The sequence below is a fragment of the Acromyrmex echinatior genome, chromosome 10, assembly GCF_024713525.1.
Source record: "Acromyrmex echinatior isolate Ae372 chromosome 10, ASM2471352v2, whole genome shotgun sequence".
Taxonomy (NCBI): domain Eukaryota; kingdom Metazoa; phylum Arthropoda; class Insecta; order Hymenoptera; family Formicidae; genus Acromyrmex; species Acromyrmex echinatior.
In genome coordinates, this window is record NC_141861.1 from 1,122,096 (window position 1) to 1,146,372 (window position 24,277).

Below are 24,277 nucleotides of genomic sequence, written 5' to 3' on the forward strand. Positions count from 1 at the left end.
TAGTCGGTGAGATCGCGTCGTCGCTGAGCGCCGGTAAAGCGCACAGCGGAGCGGAAACAGTTTCACGGATCGGAATTTTGCGCGCGCGCGCGCGGCAGGGAGGAAGGGGGGGAGGTCGGTGCGCGAGGCGCCGCGCCGGAACGAGAGGCGAGACGGCCGTCGTCGACCGTCGTCGTCGTTGCCCGTCGCCGCCGCCACCACCACCAACCAACCAACTAACCAACCAACCATCACCGCCACCGCCGTTCCGAGCTCCGACTACGGACTAATACCATTAGCATCACCAACATCACCGCTGTTTCGTCACTAAGCTAGAGCACTACTAGCAGTGGCAGCAGTTACAACTACCACCTACCACAAACATCGTCACAAATCCGTTGCTATCGTCGCCACCACCGCGAAGATCGCACTGATCGCAGTTAATCGCAGTCGTGGCGACACTCGGAGCAACTCGGTGGCGCGTACGATTTACGAAGGGAATAGGGAATATAGAGTACGTGTACATCGGATAGTACGAGTACTCGAGTCGCATATTTAGCGATTTAATAATACGAGGGTGGAATATATGCTGTGGGCGTCCCCCGTACGAGTGGGGGCACTTGATGGCCGCAGAAATTGGGCGAACTGCGAGCAAACATCTATCGACGGAGTGCGGTAAAGCGACGTCGCTGTCGAGTAGCGACGTGGGCTTCGATAGTAGCCGGGTAATCGGTTCCGTTGGAACGGAACAGCGACAGCAGTTGCAACAATCGCAACAACGTCAATCGTCGCCACCGTCGCTGCAGCAACAACAGCAGCAACAACAGGATCGCACTGATCGGACTTCATTGGCTACGGTACAAATCCGAAAGGCGCTCGGTAAAACGACTCCTCCTCCACCTCCTTCTCCTCCTTCTTACCGGAATCGCGTACCGTTTGCGACCGCGCAGCTAACAGCAGAGAACAATCAGCAACAGCAGCAGCAGCAGCAGCAGCAGCCGCTGACCAACGCGAACAACGTAACCTCGACGGCGGAGGCCGTCACCGAGGTACCCGGCGCCATCAAAACGACCATCAACATCGGCTTCGCGATGAACCACGTAAACGATCAGGAGAATCTCAAGCAGCTCAGCCTCGCACCCATTCAGGTTAACGAGGTCGAAGAGATGGACACACAGGAGGGTGAGTGCACTTCTCCATCTATTTCTTCAATTCATCTATCTATCTTTTCATCTACACCCTATCTTTCTAGCTATTTTGCGCGCGCGCGCGCGCGCGTGTGTGTGGTGGCTGCAGCTATGTATATTATCTGTATGTATATGTACTTTTGTATACATATATCTATCTATCTCTATCTCTCTCTTTCTCATCTTGCCTTGCTGGGAAGTGCCAGAGCTTTCAATAAGGAAGGAGGAAGGAGGAAGGAAGGAGAGAGAGAGAGAGAGGGGGGGGGGAGCGCAAGGGAATATTTGTTATATATATGTGTGCGCGCGTACGTGGTATGTGCGTGAGAGAGAGAGGGGCGGGGGGGGGGGAGAGGGAAGAAGAGGCTCTTCTATGTCGGAGCTCTTCCCCAACTTTCTTTGAATTTTCTTTCCTTTTTTTCTCCCGATCGTAAGATCGTAAGCGCGTGTTTGCGAAATCGTTTTTATATTTAGAGGAAAGACATGGTGCAAGCTTTTTCATGCATCTACAGATTATTACACAGAATGATCTAGCAAACAATTTATTTATTTCGCGCGTTGCTTCTGCTAGCACGATGACTTGATATCGAGCATTCGTGATTGGCTTCCTATGATGTTAATTAGCGCCACTAGCGCTTGTGAAATTTTCATTTCACTTTAGACTTGTATTTACAAGAATATTTTGTATTATTGACATTGAATATTAGAAAATAATTACAAGTACATATTTATGTATGTATAAATGAAAAGATATGTGTTAGTTTTTTATAGATAAACATCTTTTTTTACAATTGTTGAAGAAGGTCGAACAAATCTTATAAAGTATAGTCTTTATAAAGTCGAACTGTGGTTCGCGTTAACAATGTCGTTAACCAAATTATATAATATTGTAATATTGTGTTATTCGACTTTCTTGAGCTTTTTTCATATTATTTTATCGAATATGAGAAGTAAAATATATTCCTTTTTGCGTGAGTAATGTGAAATATTATATTATATAAATAAATAAATAATACAACAAATTTTAAAAATAACGTGCATTGATGGCAAATTAAATATATCTGATTGTAGATAGATAATATAGAACGAGGCATTACGTCATAGTTCCATTATCAGAAATTTTCGTGGATATATAAATGTAATCACTGCTGATAAAGCTTATTGTACTATTGTATGGCTGCTGAACGGTTAATATTTGATCAACTTTTCCACAGTACATGTAAAAATTAGTGATAAATCAACGCACGCGCGTTCTGTATTTTTATATTATTTATATAATATTAAATTTAGAGTGAAAAAAACAGTGTACTTAGTGCTGCTGCGAAATGTGACTATCAATTTATAACTTTATAATGTTCAGTCGATGGTTAATTTGTTTGTTTTCTCTTTGTTTTCTTCCAACTCTATTATAATCATTATATTTGCCAAACGTTCCACATGAAGTGTTATTCTATACATTGTAATTTTTATATTTTTTTAGAAAAGATCTTTCAGAATTGTCATGTTGCTCTAGGTAAATTAATTGTTCCATATCAATATTAAATTATATTGCAGTTATTTGTACAAATATATGATATTTATATTATTAGTATATAATTTGATATATAAAAGTATGGTATACATATGTTGCAAATTGTTTAATTAATAAAATTATAAGCATTTATTATTTATCAAGTTTTTTCTGTGAAATATAAAGTTAAATTTTTATATTTATTATTTTGTATGTAAATCTTTTTCTATTTTAAAACGTTTAGGTTTATTCTACTGTTAAAAAGATAAATATTAACTTTTGTAGAAACCCCAAATGATGGTGGGGGAGACGGAACTGAGAACCGTCCTATAAATGGTGAACCAGAATTAGCATGTATAGTTCAGGATCAAGAAATGGAGGAAGGTATGATGAATTTGATGATGTTTTATATCATTTTGTTTGTTTAAATTATTTTAGAGATAATCTTGCAATATATAAAATTTATGCTTTTTAAATGATATTAATTTTGCTTTTGTCTGTTTGATATTAACTTTATATATTAATTATTTTTATTATATTTCATAAATTCTATGTTTTCTATATATTAGATGAGGCGCGATCAGAAGCTACTTTTCGATATTCTGTTGAAAATATATCTAAGATGAAGGATTCACAATTGTCCCCTGCATGTTATGTCCGTAATCTACCATGGAAAATAATGGTGATGCCACGGTCAAGTCAAACACAGGAGAGACAACCACAGAGATCTCTTGGATTTTTTCTTCAATGTAACGGAGAGAGTGAATCTACATCTTGGAGTTGTTACGCTGTTGCTGAATTGCGTCTTCTTTCTTGCAAGGAAGCACAAGAACCATTTAGCAGAAGTAAATAAGATTCCACTCTTTAATTTATTATATATTGATCGGCATTAGTTCTAATTTAAGAATGAAATTGACACATTTCTTTGCATTATAATGTGATATATTTTTATAGAAATTCAACACCTTTTCTACAGTAAAGAGAATGATTGGGGCTTTAGTCATTTTATGACATGGCAAGATGTTCTAGACCCTGATAGAGGTTTCATAAAAGACGATTCAATTACTCTTGAGGTTTGTAGCATATCTTTATTAACTTATGTTTTAAATAATACTAATTTTTTTCAATATTTCTCATTCTATTTAGTTTTATCTGTTATTTTAATTATTATATCAAAACAATATAATTTAACTATGATTCATTTGAAAGTTGTTTTATTTACTGAGAATAATTTGATGTGAATCAAAATGTTTTGAAAAAATATTGCAATTTAATACTTTTTTTTTTTTAACACTAACTTTGTATTTGGCTTATTGCCCTTTATTGATTTTGTTTTAAATTTTAATCTTCTGAACCATTTAGATATTTATTATTATAATTTATTCTACGATGAAATTTATAGCTATAATTATGTTTATATAATTTTTAAAGGTATTTACAAATATCTATATATTAAGGCTCCTGAATAGTCATATCTATATTGAATCGTCAGAAGCGAGAAATAACACGTTTTTATTTACATTTGTAAATAAAGACAATTTGGATAAAACAAAAAATTATAAGATTGCTTTAAAACAAATGTAAAAATAGATGAATTGTAATAATAGACGAAAGCTATCCTTTCTGACAGTAAGCAATCGTAAAAAGTGATAAAAGGCATATGAAGTACGAAAAAACTTTTATTCAATGCGCATGCATAGCCTATTTTCACTTATATGTGCCTTTTATCACTTTTTATGATTATTTATTGACTGTGGGATAGGCATAGTTTTTGTCTATTTTTACAAATGTTTTGCAAAAAAGCAATCTCATCATTTTATTTTATCCAAATTATTTTTATTTAATTATCTTTATTTAAATGGCATGCAATAAAAATTAACGCATCATTTCTCGCTTCTAATATCACGATTCAATATGGCTGTTGTGACTACTCAGGAGCCTTAAAATATTTCTGTAACAAAAATCATGTTAAACAGAATTTTGATAGAACTAATACAAGTGTCAAATATATAAATGACACTTAATTCATGGAGAACTAAGGAGCTAGGTTTTCTTTCATAATTTTTTGTTTTAAAATATTTGTTAAAATTTATAAAATTTTTAATTGATAAAAAAACGTGTTTGGTTTTGTAGAAATTTTTCTTAAAATTGAATGACATTTATATATGAAGGTTGTGAATTAATATTAAACAAACTTGTAATTCCATAAGATTCATATTGCATTTATGTTACAGTTTTATAATGTTTCGTTTAATTTAGGTTCATGTAGTGGCTGATGCACCTCATGGAGTTAGTTGGGACAGTAAAAAACACACGGGATATGTAGGCTTGAAAAATCAGGGTGCTACATGTTACATGAATTCTTTATTGCAAACTCTCTATTTTACAAATCAAGTAAGTGAAGGCATTTTTACGATATATAATAAATTATTATATATATCTGACGTTTCTTTTAATTTATCCGTGTTCTCTTTAGTTGCGGAAGGCAGTATACAAAATGCCAACAGAGAGCGACGATTCGAGTAAGAGTGTTGCACTAGCCTTACAAAGGGTGTTTCATGAATTACAGTTTTCCGACAAGCCTGTCGGTACAAAGAAATTAACTAAAAGTTTTGGATGGGAAACACTGGATTCTTTCATGCAACACGATGTGCAGGAATTTCTACGAGTGGTAAATATTTTGAACATTTTATTGCATGAATTTATATATACTTGAATTTTTAATATGTAACATTTATTGCATACATTTTTTGTATATATAGAATGTTCCATTTTAATTAAAACAATCAATTCTATAAAATTTTAGAGAAAAATATTTCAGACAAAAGTTATAAGGTTCGAAGGAGATCATAAGAGGATACCATTAGTTTGACCTTGAATGGGGCTACCAAGATTAGATCAAGGTCAAATCAATGATATCTTCTTATATTCCCCTTTTAACCTTACAACTTTGTCTGAAATATTTTTCTGTAAAATCTCGTGATTTTCAGAAATTGACTATTTTAATTAAAATGGGACATTTTATATATATGTATGTGTACATATTGAGCGCACATACATACACATACGTGCACATACATATATATAATTAATCGTGTGAAAATTTAGCTATTAGACAAGTTGGAGAGCAAAATGAAGGGAACATGCGTGGAAGGTACAGTGCCAAAATTGTTTGAAGGAAAAATGGTTTCTTTTATCAAGTGTAAAAATATAGACTACAAATCCACAAGGGTTGAAACATTTTATGATATACAGTTAAATATAAAGGGCAAGAAAAACAGTAAGTATAAAAATTAACATTAACAAAATTACATTATGTTTTTACCTATAATATTTGAGTAACAAAGAACTAATAAATTTTTTGTATTTCAGTTTACGAATCTTTTAGTGATTATGTGAGTACAGAAAGTCTTGATGGCGATAATAAATATGATGCAGGAGAACACGGATTACAGGAAGCAGAAAAAGGCGTTATCTTTTCATCGTTTCCACCAGTTTTACACCTACATTTAATGCGTTTTCAGTATGACCCAGTTACGGATTGTTCAGTCAAATTTAATGACAGGTAAGAAATTCAAATTCATTAACTTGCTTATTTTAGTTATAATGATCATATAAATGATTTTAATAAGTACAAAGGATATTAAAAGGGATCGTTCAAAAAAGTGTAACAAAAGGAATGTTTTTTTAATTTTTTTTTAAGCTTTGTGCGCGCGCGTGTGTGTGTGTGTGTGTGAGAGAGAGATCTCTTGGATATGGTAAAGTTATTAAAAAGTTCATAGTGTTTGGAACTATGAAAATTGAGTACGAACATGGTGCATTTATCCAAGTTTCAATATTTTTGCTTAATTAATCAATTTTCAAGATATTCCCCAAACACTACGAACTTTTTAATAATTATCATTTTCAAGAGATCAAAATCTACAAAAAACTATTTTCTTTACTTATATCTTTTTGATAAAAGTTTGCTCTAATTTTTTGGAAGTTGTTAGAAAAGAGCCAATTTTTTCTTAAAAAGAAGTGAAAGTTTTTTTTTGTTAATTTTAACCTTCGAGATATACGATAAACTATAAAATTATTAAAAAGTTTGTGAGGGGCATTTGGAGAATATCTCGAAAATTGAGCAAAAACATTGAAATTTGGATTCTATGTTCATGCTTAATTTTTTTTAAGTATTCCTTATTTGAATTTTTTATTAATTTTATATTCAGATTAAAGTTTATTTAAAAATACCACGTTTATTTGCATGTTTTTCCATCGAAGTTGGTCTTTTTCTAATATTCTTCTTTCTATAAAGATAAAAAATATAAATATTTTTGATTGTTTTTTTGACATATAAAAATATAGTTGTGAATTTATTTTTAAAGGTTTGAGTTTTATGAAAAAATTAGTCTTGGAAAATACCTGCAGAACAAAGAAACAACAAGTGCGGATTACACATTACACGCTGTTCTGGTTCATAGTGGCGATAATCATGGAGGACATTATGTTGTATTTATTAATCCCGCTGGCGATGGCAAAGTAAGCAAAAGATTTTATGTTTAAATTTAATGTTAACATCTATTATATAAGTTAAATATATTCACATATATGTATAAATATAATATTAGGTGTTGGAATTAATTCGTAGCGTTTTTAATGAAAGAATGTTATTTATTTCACATGAGCATTAAAAAATACATTAATGAAAGTACTTCCCATCACTTGTAAAACGCTACGAATTAATTCCAACACCTAATAATTATCGTAATCTATTTTTTTAATTGTAATCAAATTAGTTTATCCTCATTCATACATTTTTTGTGATATTTATTTTATGATAAAGATCAAGAAGAGTATATGATTGTAATTACTCAGAATAATCATGTATTATTTTTTTTATACATTTCAACAAAAATTATATGATTTAAATGTCTTATTATTATGTTACAACTTCCTGAAACTTTTCGATCTGTTCTGTGACAGTGGTGTAAGTTCGACGACGACGTTGTCTCACGATGTACAAAGCAGGAAGCTATTGAACATAACTACGGTGGTCAAGACGAGGACATGTCTATGGCTGTGAAACATTGCACTAACGCTTATATGTTGGTTTACATAAGAAATTCAGAGCTGGAAAACGTTTTGCAAGAGGTCAAGGAAGAGGACATACCTCAAGAGGTCAGAAACGTCCTTCAAAGAGAGTTTTCCCAGGAGTTGAGCGACCATGAACGTGACAAAGACGCGACTGACTCAATTAAAGACTCTCATACTGAGACGGCGACTCTTCGTCCGTACACTCAAAATCCTCGAAATCCAAATCTCTATATTCATGATTTTTAACCGACAAACGCCGATGGAGAAATAGGTGTAAGGAAGTGTAAATTGCTTACGTTGCTTCTCGATTAAACTCTTCCTGAAGTTTCAATGTTATATTGAGCTACTATGGGCTTGTTCATAGCATAGAAGTGTCAGACTCGCACATTACACATTGTAATTATATATACATACGATAAAAAAAGAATCGAGGCGATTTTCTGTCCTCGTTGCGATATTTTGGCTACCACATATTGATAGTTTAATTTTTGAGATTGTATATGTGTGTACAAATTAGAAGTTTTATTTAATGAAATATTCTATTATTGTACGTTTTTGAGCAGTTGTTATTAACTTTGTTTTGAATTTTCTTAACAGAGATTTACATTGATACTCAGCTTTGAGCTGCTGTACCGGTAAATGTTAACATTATATATAGATCATGTCTATTTCTAAATACAGTACTGCATTCAAAATAATGTAATACATGGTACAAACTATCTAGGTCCGATTTTTTGTTATTTGATTAACTTGTGATTTATATTTAACTACACTCAGTAATAAAATAAAAAATTGTGTTTTTTTTGGTATGATTAATTACTAAAATGGTTTTGTAATGATAATTTTTTTAAAAGTTCACTACAAAATTATCAATTTAATGATCAATCATAAATAGAAAAATACAATTTTTATCATCAGGTTAACTATCAAATGAAAAACCGGGCCTTAAACACGCATTATCAGAATTGATTTTTTTTGGTGGTGTTAAATTCACGTAAGCTTTGAAGTGAGAATGAGTCAGTTGATATCAGCCAAGATACAAAAGACGATGCATGTGATTGATCACGTGTATATTACAGATTATAGATTTGTATAATTCATGCTATATAGAGATTTGTTTTATTGACTAAGTCTTTTTGACAGAGGATTTTTTTTCAGTACGGGCGCTTGAGGCATATATAAGAATTATGTGATTTTTTTATTTATTCTTGTCTTAACTCATAATTTTATAACAATAACGCAAGAAATTAAAGAGAAAGATCCATAATTAATGTGCGTGTTGCATTTTTGTCACTTTTATCAAAAGTATCTATCCACAGAATTGGATAAAGTCTGATCGTCAGGCTAATATCGTGATGAGCCTTAGGATTATTTTGGAAATGTTTATTGTAACAAACATTGTATAATACTATATAACAAATTTAATCATTGTATTGTAGTTTATCGAAAACGTGAATGAAAAATGACAAACATATCTCAAGAAAGGATTGGATATGTGTGAATAATTATATAAGAGAATTAGGGAAAAAAAAACATTATTAGTGAGAATATACTAAGTATTGACTCGAGCTAACAAGTTCCGTTAGCGTTTGCAATACACATACGAGAAAGAGAAGTAATCGATAAGTAGTACTTGTGTCAGAAACATCAGCTTCCTTGAAATGTCTTCTTTAGCGTGTTTGCTATTTAACTGGATTGTTTAGTGAGTGAGACAATGTGATTTATATTACTCACCCTCGCAGTTTTCATCAATTAATATTTAAAGTTGATACACAATAATGAGTAAAGTAAGAACTTCATGTTTCAACAGAAGATGCAATCACTTAAGCAAGTCGTTAATTCATTAAATTCTCTCCATGTTAATAGTAATTATGATCATTGACAGATACTATCTATTTATTTGTTGTTATATATGAATAATTAGAGAGAGAGAGAGAGAGAGAGGGAGAGAAAATGAGAGAAAAAAGATGAAAGAACGCTAAAATATCATCGATAGAGTAAATACTTTATAATAGCTTTAATCGTGAGATACCTTTAAATGCTATATCATTATTTTATATATAAAAATAAAGAAAAAAAAAGAATAACGAATAAATTGTTGAATACTAGAAAATTTCACAGCCGGAAACCGCGTTAATTTTATTTATTTTTACCGCTATTCTTATCTATTTTACACGATTCAAATAATAGAGATATCCAAGTTATAAAGCATCTCCACACTACTATAGTTACACATTACATTGTTATAATTATTTGGCATGGGTGGTGGTTATAGCATTTTAATAAATAGGTATTTTATAGTTATATATGCGCATGTACAATGGTTAAGATACCTTGTCATGTTTTGCTAAAATTAATTATTTCTATATTCAGGCGATTATATTTATTTTGAACATTCTTGAGATGGTAACGCAATATATAATTAAAAGATTATTCTACGATTTATATATATCGTATTTATCCACCACACATATTTGTGTCACCAATTTATTACTAATAATGTATATTTACTTGTGTGCTTATATTTATTAGCCAGGAAGAGATAACTGGGAACCATCACTCACCGCCAAATAATTTTCATTGTGTAATTGTTTGACTTGGTAGTCGATATAGCGGCAGATGAACAAAATTAAAATTACAAAAATGGAAATTGTACCGTCATTCTTTTGATGTTTCGAATACGATCTGTTCTCGAATCTCAAAAGCATGATACTGAGAGAAATAATCTTTTTCTGAAAAGAAAAAGAGAATCAAATCACATAAATTAAAAAGACAGTTGAGGAAAAATGATTAATGAGAACAAAATGAGTACACACGTGGATAATTTTAATTTTGTTGGTCTAGCTGGTGGAGAGGCTGCAAGAGGAGAAGAGGCTGGAACAAATAAGAAGAAAGGAAAGAACGGAAGCATACTTGTACATGACCGTCAATGTCCTTCTCGAGGATAGCTTTGACGGTCACCAAGGGAATGATCTCTACGATCCAGAGCACGCTTTATATCGTGTATTTCGCGTACGTAAGCAGGCCACTGTGCACGAGTTTCTTGAGCTACTGAGCGATAGTCTGGTAAGTGATGTGCGCTATCTCTCTTGATATTTTTTTCCGAAACGCCATTTATATTATTTAAAAGACTGATTTTGTGCTTATATACATGTACATCATGATTTATTTATTAAGTAAATCGATACTGATGTAATATTTAGTACCATGTAATTTTACGTGCTATTGTGAGCTAAGCAGTGGTTTATTAGACTATTTTTATCACGGTAGGTAATAAAACTTGAAAAGATTACGTTGGTATTTTCCGTTTAAATATGTAAAAATAAGAAATAATATATATAGAGAAAATTTTATTTTTGAAATAATATTGCAAAATGGTATTTAATGATTTTGAACAATCCTTATTTCTAATTTTTCAGAATTTAAAAATGATATTAAATGCTATATTACTATTTTATATATAACAATAAAAAAGAATAATGAATTGTTATACTATAAAATTGTAAAGATATGACAACAAAAGAGATATTTAATATTATCAAATTTATTCTACAGAAATATCCAATAGAACAGATTCGTATTTGGCCCTTCAGTACACGTTCAAATCAAACCTGTAGACCTACGTTAATTGAGCCGGACGCTGATCTTCAAAAGCCCATCATCGACTGCGCGGAAAATCACAATCCGTGGAATGTTTTTGTTGAACTTGTACCTCCAGACTCTGACACGACAGCATTACCGCCTTTCGACAAGGACACTGATGTTTTACTCTTTTTTAAACTCTACGATCCCAAAAATAAGAAAATTCATTATTGTGGTCATCATTATATGCCTGTTGTAGCTAAAGTCCGTAAGTTGAAATTTTAATGTTTATTAATAATATAATTAATTAATATATAAAGATTATGCGTTTCGCGGGTTTTTTTCATGTCCAGATCCATTCTTGGAATGTCAACGTTTCGTGAACTTTGCAGTCCACTTCATTAAAACGAGCAGCAGCCTAATACTAAGTTGTTCCTCTGGCCTCGTTGCCATTCCAAGAATGGATCTAGACACGGAAGAAACCCGCGAAATGCATTATCTTTATATAGAAAGTACTCGTGGAAGCCTCAAGAATATTAATATAATATGTTTATTAATAATATAATCTCTAAGAATAGCGGAGATATTTTAAGTGAACAGAATTACTGCCTCACCTTGTATATTTTAAGTGTTATTCGAAAAAAATATGTGCAATATTTGATTTAAGTGTATACAGTTATTTTAAATATGTTTATTAATATCAATAATATTAAATTGTTTGTCAATTCGTGATATTACTCTGGCTTCAATTTAGGACTATGTCTCGAGACCAACGAATAATTGGCGTACAATTGCTTGAACTAAAAATTGTTTAAATTCACGCAAAAAATTAGGCATGAAGATTCGCCTTGATCGAATATGACGTTTTCCACTTATTTGTGTATATATAGTTAGTATTTTTTAAATAGAATGATAAAAAAATTTTTTATTATATATTGGTCACTTGAGTTGTTGTGTAGGTAGAAAAACAAAATATCTCAAATAAGAAAGTATTCATTAAAAAATAATTTAAAATTTGTTAAAATCGTCATATATCTAATTAAACAAAATGGCTTTCACTCGAATTTTTTTTTGTAAACCTTATTTTAAAAAGTAACTGACACTGAGTGTATACACTTAAACCAAACACACTGTACATATATCTGAAAATAAATTTCACAGAGGAGCTCATACCAATTTTAAACGAACGCGCCGGATTCCCACCAGACACAGAACTCGCTTTATATGAAGAAATTAAACCAAATTTAGTGGAGAAAATAGATAACTTATCGGAGCCTTTGGAAAAGGTTCTGGAGGAATTAATGGATGGTGATATCATTGTATTTCAAAAGGAAGGAGACAATGAAATGTACGAACTTCCAACGTGTCGAGAATATTTTAAGTAAGTAGTATACTACACTTTTATCCCTTATCGTTAATGTATCTCGAGAATGCGTCCTTGAATATTATTAGTACAATATAACATGCTCGCTAATCTATTGTGTTTACATTTTAGAGATCTATTCTATAGGGTAGAAGTAACATTTTGTGATAAATTGATTCCAAACGATCCAGGTTTTACAATGGAACTTTCATTGAGAATGACATATGATCAAATGGCAAAGGCTGTAGCGCAACGAGTCGGTACAGATCCGTACCTTTTACAATTCTTTAAATGTCAAAAGTAAGAATTAATGTTCCTACTTGTCTTTTAATACTGTTAATACTATATGTCAAAAATAATCGAATTATCTTCGATAAGATTTTGATTATTTCAAGATGTTTTAGAAAGAATTTTATTCTGAAATTTTGTTTACAGTTATAAAGATTCTCCCGGGCATCCTTTAAAATGTACATTCGACGGCACGCTCAAAGAACTGGTTGCGTACTGCAAAACGAAAGTAAAAAAATTATTTTATCAGCAGCTCAGTATTAGGGTGAACGAGCTCGAAAACAAGAAACAGTTCAAATGCATATGGGTAGGGCCATCGCTTAAAGAAGAGAAAGAAATGATTCTTTACCCAAATAAAAATGGTACCGTTGCTAATTTACTTGAGGAAGCTAAGAAGCAAGTAGAATTATCAGAAAATGGTTCAGGAAAATTAAGGATATTAGAAATGACTTGCAACAAACTATCACCTGGCCCTGGAGATGATACACCTTTAGATCACTTAAACACATCAGGCACCAAATTATATAGGATAGAAGAAATACCGCTTGACGAAGTAAATCTAGCGGAGGGTGAAATGCTAGTTCCTGTTGCACATTTTCACAAAGAGGTTTTCTCAACGTTCGGTATACCCTTCTTCTTCAAGATCAAGCATGTGAGTGATGTTTTATTCAAATTAATGCGTAATATAATACATGAATGCATCATTAATCCTTGTGTTTGTAGGGTGAACCTTTTCCCAAAATGAAGGATAGATTATTGAAGAAATTAGGGGTTCAGGAGAAAGAATTCGAAAAGGTAGGCATCCTTAGCTAATCTTTTTTGATCTTTTATGAGAATTCATAAAAAAACTTTGAAGTTTAAGTTCGCGGTGGTGACAATGGGCAAGCCGCAATTCATTATTGACTCGCCGGACTCTTGTATCAAAATCGAGGATTTCCTTCCCAGATACACCAGTCAGAGTAAGTATAAAGAAGCATTTACTTTAAAAATATATACTAGTAAAGCAAGCGTCGAATCGCATGATCACTATATTTAACATATGGTGTATTGCTGATACGATGCTAATAAAGAATAAATTTTGTAGTCTATCCACTTTTAAACGCAGGCACAGCGCCACACAGGCCTTGGCTTGGCCTGGAACACGTCAACAAAGCGCCGAAGCGCTCTCGTATCAACTACCTCGAAAAGGCCATTAAGATTTACAATTAAATTTCCACCACTCGAAGAAAAAATTAAATTAGGCAGCCACTCATAATAATTTATACGATTCTGTATAGTAAGAAAGCGACGTCTGGTATATTGAAGGTTGGAAAAATGCGTTCATATTCGTTTCTTCAGCCAGATTAAATATGCAATTTTAATACTGCAAGAATGACATCGAAAGGTAAATCTAAGATTGGTATACAATGGATTAAGAAGCTATCGTAAAGTGTGCAGTGCTATCATGGAAAAGCGATGCTATAGTTCCTCGATTCGAACTTGTAAAGATTTTACGTAATGGCCCAATAGCTTATTTTGGCTCAGTACGGATTTTCGCCTAGATTCCGAAAACATTTAATTACGAAATGCACGTATATTGTATCTAATATTATTGTCTGATAATTATCTCTAATAAACTAATTTCTTTCTTTTTTTTAATTTTATTAGGAAAGTGAGAGTTTAAAATTCCGGTTCATACCCTATCGTATATAGAAGTACATAATCGTTACATCCCAAGAGAGATAACATATTATATTCTGCATGATTAATATTTAATATTCGTGACGCTAAGAAAGAATCGTTCCTTTTTTATGTTGTATTCGCAAGATGTTTGAGAGAAAGATGTAGATTTTCTATTTAAAAAAAGAATAAAATTTTTAATTTCCATTGAAGATATTATTCGAATTTTAATATTTATCAAGTTTATTTAATTTAATTCGAAATGCACATCACAAATTTCTCTCAAATTTCTTCATGTTTTCAAACAAAGCACATAAAATTATGCCACTATTTTATTTTACGTCACACTATTTAAAAAATGGAGAAGAAAATGCACGAACAAAATTTCTAAGTTGTCTTTCAAACATCTTGGAATATTTTTTTGCATTTGTATTTTATGTTATTTTCTATAATATGTTTTCATCTAAAACTACCAATTTTGCAAGTAACAGCGTACAAAGTAAGAAATTGACAAAATGAATGACACTTAATCTAAACGAAAAGAAATTCTTGGCGAGATGCAAACGCCTATCGATGTAATATGGATGTTCGCGGCTTTTCTTTCTTTTTTTTTTTGTTATTTTAGAGCAAAGTGAGCAATATTGCTGCTTTTAGGAAGTGACGTAGGAAGTAACGATTCAGTTAATAAATCATCATAGTTTTCTCTATTTGATTATATAAATTAATGATTTAATTCTCTATCTTCTGTTTATAATTTGTAACACAAGTATCTCGTGTGATGAATCAACAAGGTAACCTGCGTCTCGTGCAAGATCTGTCGTTTGCGGATCCTTATTTATCATTTCTACACTTTACTGTGATCAACTTGACTTAGCCAACATGTATTTAAAGATCACGCCGGCTCTCGAATATTTGAAATAGCATAATTGTAAATGTCAAGGAGAATGTGTGAGCTTTTTACATTATTTAATAAATTTCTTTTTAAGTTGAGGAACTGTTTACTGTGATCGTAAGATTATAATGAGATCCGTCAAATTCCATAAATTTAAACGTAATTAGTTTAAATTATTTTGAATATCTAAAAATTATTGAATTACAGACTACGAGAACATCGCAAGAGAATCATTTCGAGGGGATACGAAAGCAAAATTCGCAGTAAGAGAATGGTATATAGTATATCAATATAATATATAAACGTGAATTATCTGTTAAGATTAATAGAGTTGTGTTGGAAGTAATGACCCGTTGTCTGATCGACTAATAAGAATATAATTGAAAGAAATGGTTTTTGAAGAAGACTGGACGCATAAGTTAAGCGAGAGCACGCAGAATATTTTGTAAAAAAGAATTTTAATGTGGCTGTACAGACTGATTGGTAGCGTTATTTAATTAATCATAATCTCAATATTGTGTATCTAAAGAAAGCTGTTCCAAATAACGTTTTGTGGGTGTCAAGTGTTTCCTTTTTTACTACTTTTATATATAGGGTGTCCGGTTTTGATAAAACGCTTATGAGCATCTTACCTACAGTCACAGCGTCAGTTACAGCGGACTAAACTGAGTCTTCTACCATTTTGTAATTTTTGCAATAGTTAAATGCCCTACGAACCGGCATTAGATTTTCCGCCACGCCAGCCCCTATGAATCAGCGCTCAACTTTTTAGGCTCCATCGCGCCGGTCCCTACCGAGAATGAACATTTCGTTTAGGCGACGTCAGTCCTTGAGAAATTTAAAGTAATAAATGGAAAATATAAAACTTTATCAAAAATTAATGTAATTTATTAAAACAATTTAAATAAAGATGGGGTTTCCTTTACAGGTATTACAAAAAGTTACAACTTTTTTGATAAAATTTTTCATCATTTTCCACTCAAACATTTTTTAATTAATTTTGTAACATTCTATGCTGTAGCCATCGCGACCTTTGTTCCTCGTTATTTTTTGTTTACTTCAGCTCGCACCTCTTCAGTTGCCTAGATGGTATTGTGTGATAAACGGAAAATGAAACAAAATAGACTCGGCACTTAATGTGTTAACGATGCCGAATAAGGATAAAATCGACGCATAAGACAATTTTAAGATATTTTCAAAATTCTTTATCGACATATTTTAAAGATATTTCATAAAGAACTCTTAAAGATATTTTAAAATTGCTTTATGTATCGATTGTAGACATTCTGCTCCCTGGTTAATTAAAAAAAGAATTGCGAAAATTATAAAATAGTATAGGACTTTTCGACTCAGTTTAGTCTGCTCTACCTGCCCACGAAGCTTTGTCAAAACTTATCGAACATCCTATGTACACACACACACATACCACACACATGCACGCACGCACATTAACATGGATCTATTCAGAATAATTTAGCGGTATGCTTGTTAAGTGTGTGTCAAGGTGGATGCGAAAAAGAAAGAGAGGAACTGTATGTGTGCATAAATTGTGTACGTGTCATAAATTTCAAATTGAATTAAGTAAAGAGCAGATCATCACAGATCTTACTAAAGGGATATTTCCCACAAACATAATTGAGATACAAGTAATCTCTGTATACTAAAGGTTGATGTTCACAATATCGTTACATTATAACCGCGTTCTGACTATGTTTTTCTTTAGCGCGCTATTCTTTTTAGGCGAAAGGGATTAATCGCTTTACAAAGGATCTGTCGAATCGCAATTGGAAAGTATACGCTAACGATAGATCTCTCACAGTGGAAGTGGTGATAATGTTTTATCTGCGAGAAAAAAATAAAATGCTAGGCGAAATTCTTGTAAACGTGAACGTATGAATCATGCATTTTATTGTTCAAATTATTATTTACATATATATCTATACACACACACACACACATATGTATGTGTATATATATATATATATATATATATATATATATATATATTTGTGTGCATGTGTGTGTGTGTGTGTGTATGCGTGCGTGCATGTTTCATTAGGTTCCTCTGAGATTATTGCTAACGGCTATCCTGAAATTGAAGCTGGCACACGAGACAACAGTCGCCAACAAAGGAGTACACTTCTTTATGGAAAAGAAAGAAGAGAAATCATGTTAGATCTATCTAAATGAGAAGTGGCACGAGAGGAAGAAAAGCCGGGACAATCCAGCATATGACCGCTATATAATAATAGGTTGTACACCAGATACTTTGCGTTTTATAGAGCTGATCTTATAAAGAAAACTGCTCAACACTGCGATTGTAAATCTGAATATTTGATAGTTCATTTCTAAGGAGGCGAAACTAATTAAATGCGATACAGGTATACATAAAGGAGAATAATAATAAAAAGCAATACAATTGAACATGTCATTATTTTTCAATAACACGTCATTGTTTCTTAGCAAGAAGAGATCTTTGATAAAAACTTCGTTTATGTCTTATTATTGTCGATTATAGATAGTACATTAATCATGAAGAAAACACGAAAAAATAGTTTGAACGTAATAATATGGCTATAAAAATGTGTATATAAAAATAAAAAAAAGGAGTTAAGACTCTTGCCATATTGAATCGTGATATCATCAAAAGGATGAAGAAATGACGCGTTAATTTTTATTACGTGGTAAATAAAAACAATTTGGATAAAATGAAATGACGAAATCTCTTTAAACCAATATAAAAATGGACGAAAGCTATCTTTATCTCCTCCCCTCCCTCCCACCCCTATGACAGTTAGTAAATAATCATAAAAAGTGATAAAAGGCACGTATAAGTGAAAACAAGCTAGGCATGCGCATTGCATAAAAGCACTTCACGTACCTTTTATCACTTTTTACGATTATTTACTGACTGTCAAGGGAATAAACATAGTTTTCGTCCATTTTTATAATTATTTTAATACGATTTCATCATTTTGTTTTATCCAAATTATCTTTACTTACAAATGGGACGTAATAAAAATTAATGTGACTCAGGAGCCTTAAGTGTATATGATATCGGAATAAAAAGAGCAACACCACATCCTTATAATCACGTGCTTTGCGGATGTAGATTAAATGTTTGAAATCTAATTTTTACATTCAATTAGTAGGCGTTTACTCTAAAAAAGCACAACATACGCACACAAGCGTATCATTTAAGGTGACTTTCGCCTACATTACATTGGAATTTTCTTACGGCCGATCAACTTCCTTTCGCTTGTATCGCAAGTATCACGTTGTCATGCTGGTTCGCGATATAAATAACAGATTAAGAAATTATTATTAAAAGTTGCATAACAACGTGCATCGTGCGTCAGTGATTAGAAAAGTTGATGTTTTACTCGCCACCCGTTTTTAATTTTCAGATTTATAAAGATTATTTGCAGCTTATTTCCAGTTAAATTGTATAACTGCATATGAAAAATCATCTTCAGTATTTAAACACAATATAAAGAATACTTTTTCAAATATTAGATTATCTATAGAAGAGCGTAATTAAATCACAACTAATAATATTGAACAAAGAAAGAAACGTTAAAATTGATATCAAAAAAGATTTTTTATATATTTATATCCTATATTTTATTTAGGTTATTTAAGATTTTGTGAACAATTAACGATAACGTAGTAGAGTAACCAAATTGTATAGGCAAATCCTAGTGAAAATTTTTCTTAGAATTTTTCGTAAATATACATAAATATAAATTTTCCAAACTTTTACGTAAATTTCTGTATAACATTAACTTAATTTACAGAAAATTTATCAAATTCTTTCATACGAATTTTGAGTCACTTTTTGGAAATACGGAGAAAGTGTATGTTTTTTTGTAGAATTCTTCATATATTATATATATAAATTCCGAAATTCTAAGATTTTGAAGATTGTTTATTCTATAATTTTCGAGAAGGAATTTACAAAATCTAAAGAAATTTAATGGATATTTTTTTCAGAAGTCTTCATCAATTTAAAATATAATAAATTCTTAAAATTAAAATAATTTTTAAAAATAAAATGAAATTTTTTCACCAGTGCATCACAAAAGTCATTTTATCAAAAATTAAGATGTTTATTTCACTTCTTTTTGAACAAGAATTAGGATATAAAAATGAGGAATATGTTAATTAAAATTAACTAACGTTATTGAATGTTTTGCGTAATTCTGAAGTATTACAAAACTTTCCACATACTTGAAAGGGTCACCGAATACGATTCGATTTGGATTAAAAAGAACTACTAGTTACTTTCACTTCCATAAGAGAGCATAACTGCTATATCGTTCTTTTTCTGCTGTCAGCCTCTCTCGTTTATTGAATACATTGCAGTCTGTATGCACCATTGATCCGTGAATGTACGTTATATATCGAGCCACATTGAGATCACTTGAAATTTAGGAGAGATAACATTTTCCTCCGACACTTATTCCATTGTGTTTTGATCATTCTCGTGCGCGTCGCGTCGATAAATAAATAGCCATTGTGCGTAATCAGAGAAAATCAATCAGAGCAACATCGCTTTATCACAATATCACGTTATCAGAGTGTTACATTATCAGAACGATGTAATTTCTTCCAACTCCTCATTCGTGAGTAACTTTTGAACGGAACTATCGTCTGTCGATACGCGTATTTCGAAATACCTCTAATCTTTTTGTCTAATTTTTTTCTCCAATTTCAATCCATGCATTCTTTCCCTTTTTATCATATTGTTTTTGTTATTTTTTTAAAATTCCATACATTTTTCTTTTTATTTTATTTTGTTAATTTATGCAGATACTTTTCGTATTGTTTCTGTTCTTTTTCTTTTTAATTTTAATCTAATTTTTTCTTTCTGGCTCTTTTCTTTTTTGATTACATATTATTGCCCTGTTCACTATTTCTGTTAAGACGTTGCATTCGTTCGAACATCACTTTTTCACTCCTTTCGTTACAATAGGATTGATCGTAGAACATTATGACGGATCCAGAAATTTGTCAAGGGAGGGAGTTATTGGCACATCGCAATCGAAATATTTTTTTTAATCAAATATGAAAAGACAGAATATTATATTATTATTTAAATTATTACATTGAAAAAGTTTAAATGTACAATTCATTTTAAAATATAGTATTTTAGGAGATAAGGAGATAAAATATCAATATAAAAACATGTATCTGCACTGTAAATAAGGAATATATTAGGTGTTGGAATTAATTCGTAGCGTTTTACAAGTGATGGGAAGTACTTTCATTAATGTATTTTTTTAATGCTCATGTGAAATAAATAACATTCTTTCATTAAAAACGCTACGAATTAATTCCAACACCTAATATCATTTTATTTATCATAATGTTTTTAAGAACAAAATTGCAAAATTCGACCCTTTAATAGGCTTCGTAGCTTCGTAAAATATGAGCCAAAACGAGTTTCATGGGAAAATATTTCTTCTACCAGACTATATTAAGTATGCCAGGTGTATGCATAAGTTTTTTCCGGTTAAAAAAAAAAAAAACACGTAATTTTCAAGGGAAATTAATTTTTTTTTATTCAAAATATTGGCCATCGGCTTCTACACATTTCGCCCATCTTTCAGGTAATTTATGAATACCATGCCAGAAAAACTGCTTGTCTTTTGCGGCAAACCATTCGTCGAGTAATTTTCCAACTTCCTCGAAATTGCTGAAGTGCTGCTCTGCGTGCCCCATTGATGCGAAGAGGTGATAGTCAGATGGCGCCAGGTCTGGGGAGTACGGCGGGTGCGGAAGGATGTCCCATCCAAGCGATTTCAAGGTGTCTTTCACTGGTTTTGCTGTGTGAGACGGCGCATTGTGGTGTAACAAAATCACTTTGCCATGTCTTCTGGCCCATTCCGGTCGTCTTTCGATTAATGCGTGGTTTAAATTAATCATTTGTTGGCGATAGCGTTGTATATTAACGGTTTCGCCGGGCTTCAAGAGTTCATAATACACAATACCGCTCTGGTCCCACCAGACACAGAGCATGGTCTTCTTGCCGAAGCGATTTGGCCTTGGTGTTGATGGACCGGCTTCGCCAGGTGAAAGCGACGATTTTTTCCGCTTCGGGTTTTCAAAATAAATCCATTTTTCGTCACCCGTGACAATTCGATGCAAAAATGATTTCCTTTCGTAGCGTTGAAGCAGCATTTCACAAGTGACTTTGCGATTTTCCATTTGACGTTCATTCAAATTGTGTGGGACCCATTTACCGAGTTTATTGATCTTTCCCATTGCTCGTAAACGTCTGCTGATTGTTTCTTGTGATACATGTAATGCTTCTGCTAATTGCCGTTGAGTTTGAGTTGGGTCTTCATCCAATAACTCCTGCAATTGCTCGTCTTCGCATTTTTGTGGTCTACCAGAGCGCTCATTGTCTTTCATATTGAAATCACCATTTTTAAATTGTCGAAACCATGTCTCACATGTTCTAATCGATGGAGCGTGTTCACCATATGTTTCTACCAGCAAACGATGACTTTCAACAGCCTTTTTCTTTTGATTAAATAAAAAAAGCAATGCGTGCCGCAAATGTTCTTTTTCAGGCACAAAACTCGACATGATTACTGAACGATAAAACAAAGACGCTAGTTTTTGGCGGACTCGTGTGTGTTTGTAGTTAAATGCCAGACGAACAAAATAACGTATGTGTCAAATTAATACGCTGCGTACTTTTCGCTGGCGCCATCTCTTAGTTAAACCGGAAAAAACTTATGCATACATCTGATAAAGTGCAGATATGTAGCTATACTGTAAATGAAGTGTAAATATATGTTGACTTCTGTCGACCCTCAAAAATGTGTAAAAAGCCTCTGAATATCAATTGAAGGAACACTAGAAAATATTTAAAGCGGAGAATACTTTGAACGTTACAACCCAGCAAACGAGAATGGATTAAAATAGATTGAAATTTTTTTCTGTCCAAATATGTATTTTATATATATATATATATATATATATATATATATATATATAAATAGCGAATACTTTTTTTGAATTTAATTGGATTCAATTGGATTCAATTAGATTCAATTGAATGCAATTGGATTGAAAAGATTGCATTTCCTATTCAAAATTTTGAACAGTATTCACAATGTGTTGTTTGTGCACAGAAAAAGTTAAAAGTAATATTATTTTTAAATTGAAAGGCACAGAGATATCCTCCATGCAATTCCTATAAACGAATAAAAATACATTCAGGATTGAAAAGCACTCATTTTAACATTCGTGAATCAATATTTCTAAAAATCTGAATCCATTTCAATTCATTTCAATCCATTTTCATTTGCTGGGAACGTGCTCGATCGCGACATTACGATCACGTGGACAAGTACGCTCGCGTTTGCGCTTTGCATCGGCCCGTCGCAATATCACGCGATTGCGTAATCTCACGATTCGTGGCGGTCACGTGATGATAAATAGTCGGGCGCTTGTGTCCGAGTTCGGTTTCTACAAACAGAATTTGAGGAATTCAGTCCCACGTCGGATCCAATCCCATAAGGTAGAGACATTTATATCGCATGTAGACATATCAGACGACTCTAACCAACTCTAACCGTTACCGGCGACTATTATAACGTATAAAGGCTACTCATCACAAACACGCGCATATATACAACGCGCGCGCGCGCGCGCGCGAAGATGGCTGGGAATTGGTCAAGTTTAAATCGGCGCGGTTTTCAATTGGTCGAAAACTTGCTACGGGTTCGGAGCCTACATATAAAGGACTTTGTAAATCAAAGATGCCTCGCAGACGCTGATAGTCTTTCATATGGTCGAGGGTACCATCTTTCTGTTACGTCATCTTTCTGTTGCACTCCGGAACGAGTAAGTAATTTTGATTTTATTATTAATGATACTTTTGTTTGCGGCAAAACGATTTGATGTGCAATTTGTCTGCTGTTGTCACCATATATTGTTATTCAATTATTATGAATACAGAATAAAGAGATCTGAAAATCTCTGTCCTGCTGCCAATTAATACGCTTGAAAAATTTGTCGCACAACAAAAAATGGATAGATGTAATATTAGCCTTTGAGTTTACAAAAATTGTATTCTGATATACACTGTTAGTATTGAAAATCTACAATTTATGTATATCAGAACACGGTCAAAGTCAGAAATTCGTGGAAAACCAGTCGCTTTTTGATGATACTCGAAATTTATCAGATATTCGCGTGAAATCAATGCAAATATCTACTTATTATAAAACAGAGTTTTGACTTTGAGTTTAATACTGTTTTGAAACGCAGCCCGGGAGCGACTTTGTAGTCGCAACTTTCGTGTAACTTTTGATAACTCAAAAAAGAACATTATGAAGTGTTCTTTTAGCTTTGATTGCACTTGATTAACATGTTACCAGTGCCGTAACTGAACTGTGATGTGAAGTGGGAGGATCAGAGGGAACGATGAAAAACAGCGACAATTTATATTACATGTTAAATAAAATAAAATTTTCAGAAATTTTAGTCTGATGTAGAAATTTCATTTAAATTTTTTTTTTAAATATAAATATTTCGTTAATATTGTAAACTTAAAGAAAGGCCATTAATTTTAATTTAATTTAATTAAAAAAATATATGTTTTATTCAACCGTGCATCAGTCGCACAAAAAGATTATTTTCCATTATTTGTAAAATAAACAAATTATTGATAAACGAATTATGTTCGATTAAAATAACGGTTATACTATTATACATACATAAATGTT

The 24,277-nt window shown here is 32.3% G+C and overlaps 3 protein-coding genes across 7 annotated transcripts in view; 2 read left to right on the plus strand and 1 right to left on the minus strand.

The window, feature by feature from the left end:
• On the plus strand, window positions 1–17,957 carry Usp7 (Ubiquitin-specific protease 7). Of its 5 annotated transcripts, XR_015546323.1 has the most exons (19): window positions 1–1,161; window positions 2,959–3,057; window positions 3,243–3,518; window positions 3,628–3,746; window positions 4,933–5,067; window positions 5,150–5,344; window positions 5,782–5,953; window positions 6,046–6,238; window positions 7,041–7,194; window positions 7,639–7,833; window positions 10,594–10,815; window positions 11,305–11,599; window positions 12,493–12,712; window positions 12,827–12,994; window positions 13,130–13,634; window positions 13,706–13,777; window positions 13,839–13,941; window positions 14,067–17,423; window positions 17,593–17,957. XR_015546323.1 is itself a non-coding variant. In XM_011060208.2 (18 exons), exons 1-18 carry the CDS (start codon window positions 603–605, stop codon window positions 14,189–14,191), a joined length of 3,807 nt encoding a protein of 1,268 aa, XP_011058510.1. In that variant the 5' UTR covers window positions 1–602; the 3' UTR covers window positions 14,192–17,957. The 5 variants fall into 5 exon arrangements, 4 of the variants coding, with proteins under 4 accessions (XP_011058510.1, XP_011058528.1, XP_011058518.1 ...); XM_011060208.2 differs by having other exon boundaries at window positions 14,067–17,957; XM_011060226.2 differs by having other exon boundaries at window positions 14,088–17,957.
• The window catches only part of LOC105148490 (Golgi to ER traffic protein 4 homolog), a 24,239-nt gene continuing 11,237 nt past the window's right edge, over window positions 11,276–24,277 (minus strand). Inside the window, exon 7 of the mRNA XM_087410194.1 lies at window positions 11,276–11,531. The gene's annotated coding sequence lies outside the window, so the exon portion shown is untranslated. The remainder of the gene's footprint in view (window positions 11,532–24,277) is intronic.
• The window catches only part of Shmt (serine hydroxymethyl transferase), a 4,714-nt gene continuing 3,383 nt past the window's right edge, over window positions 22,947–24,277 (plus strand). The window contains exon 1 of the mRNA XM_011060255.2: window positions 22,947–23,393. Within this exon, the coding sequence (XP_011058557.1) occupies window positions 23,208–23,393 (186 nt within the window). The 5' untranslated portion in view covers window positions 22,947–23,207. The remainder of the gene's footprint in view (window positions 23,394–24,277) is intronic.

Bases quoted from the DNA above. Each gene is read 5' to 3' on its own strand.
- Usp7 (XM_011060208.2), top strand. From the start codon at position 603: ATGGCCGCAGAAATTGGGCGAACTGCGAGCAAACATCTATCGACGGAG. The intron at 1,162-2,958 runs GTGAGTGCACTT...TAACTTTTGTAG, and splicing joins AGAGATGGACACACAGGAGG to AAACCCCAAATGATGGTGGG. The intron at 3,747-4,932 runs GTTTGTAGCATA...CGTTTAATTTAG, and splicing joins ACGATTCAATTACTCTTGAG to GTTCATGTAGTGGCTGATGC.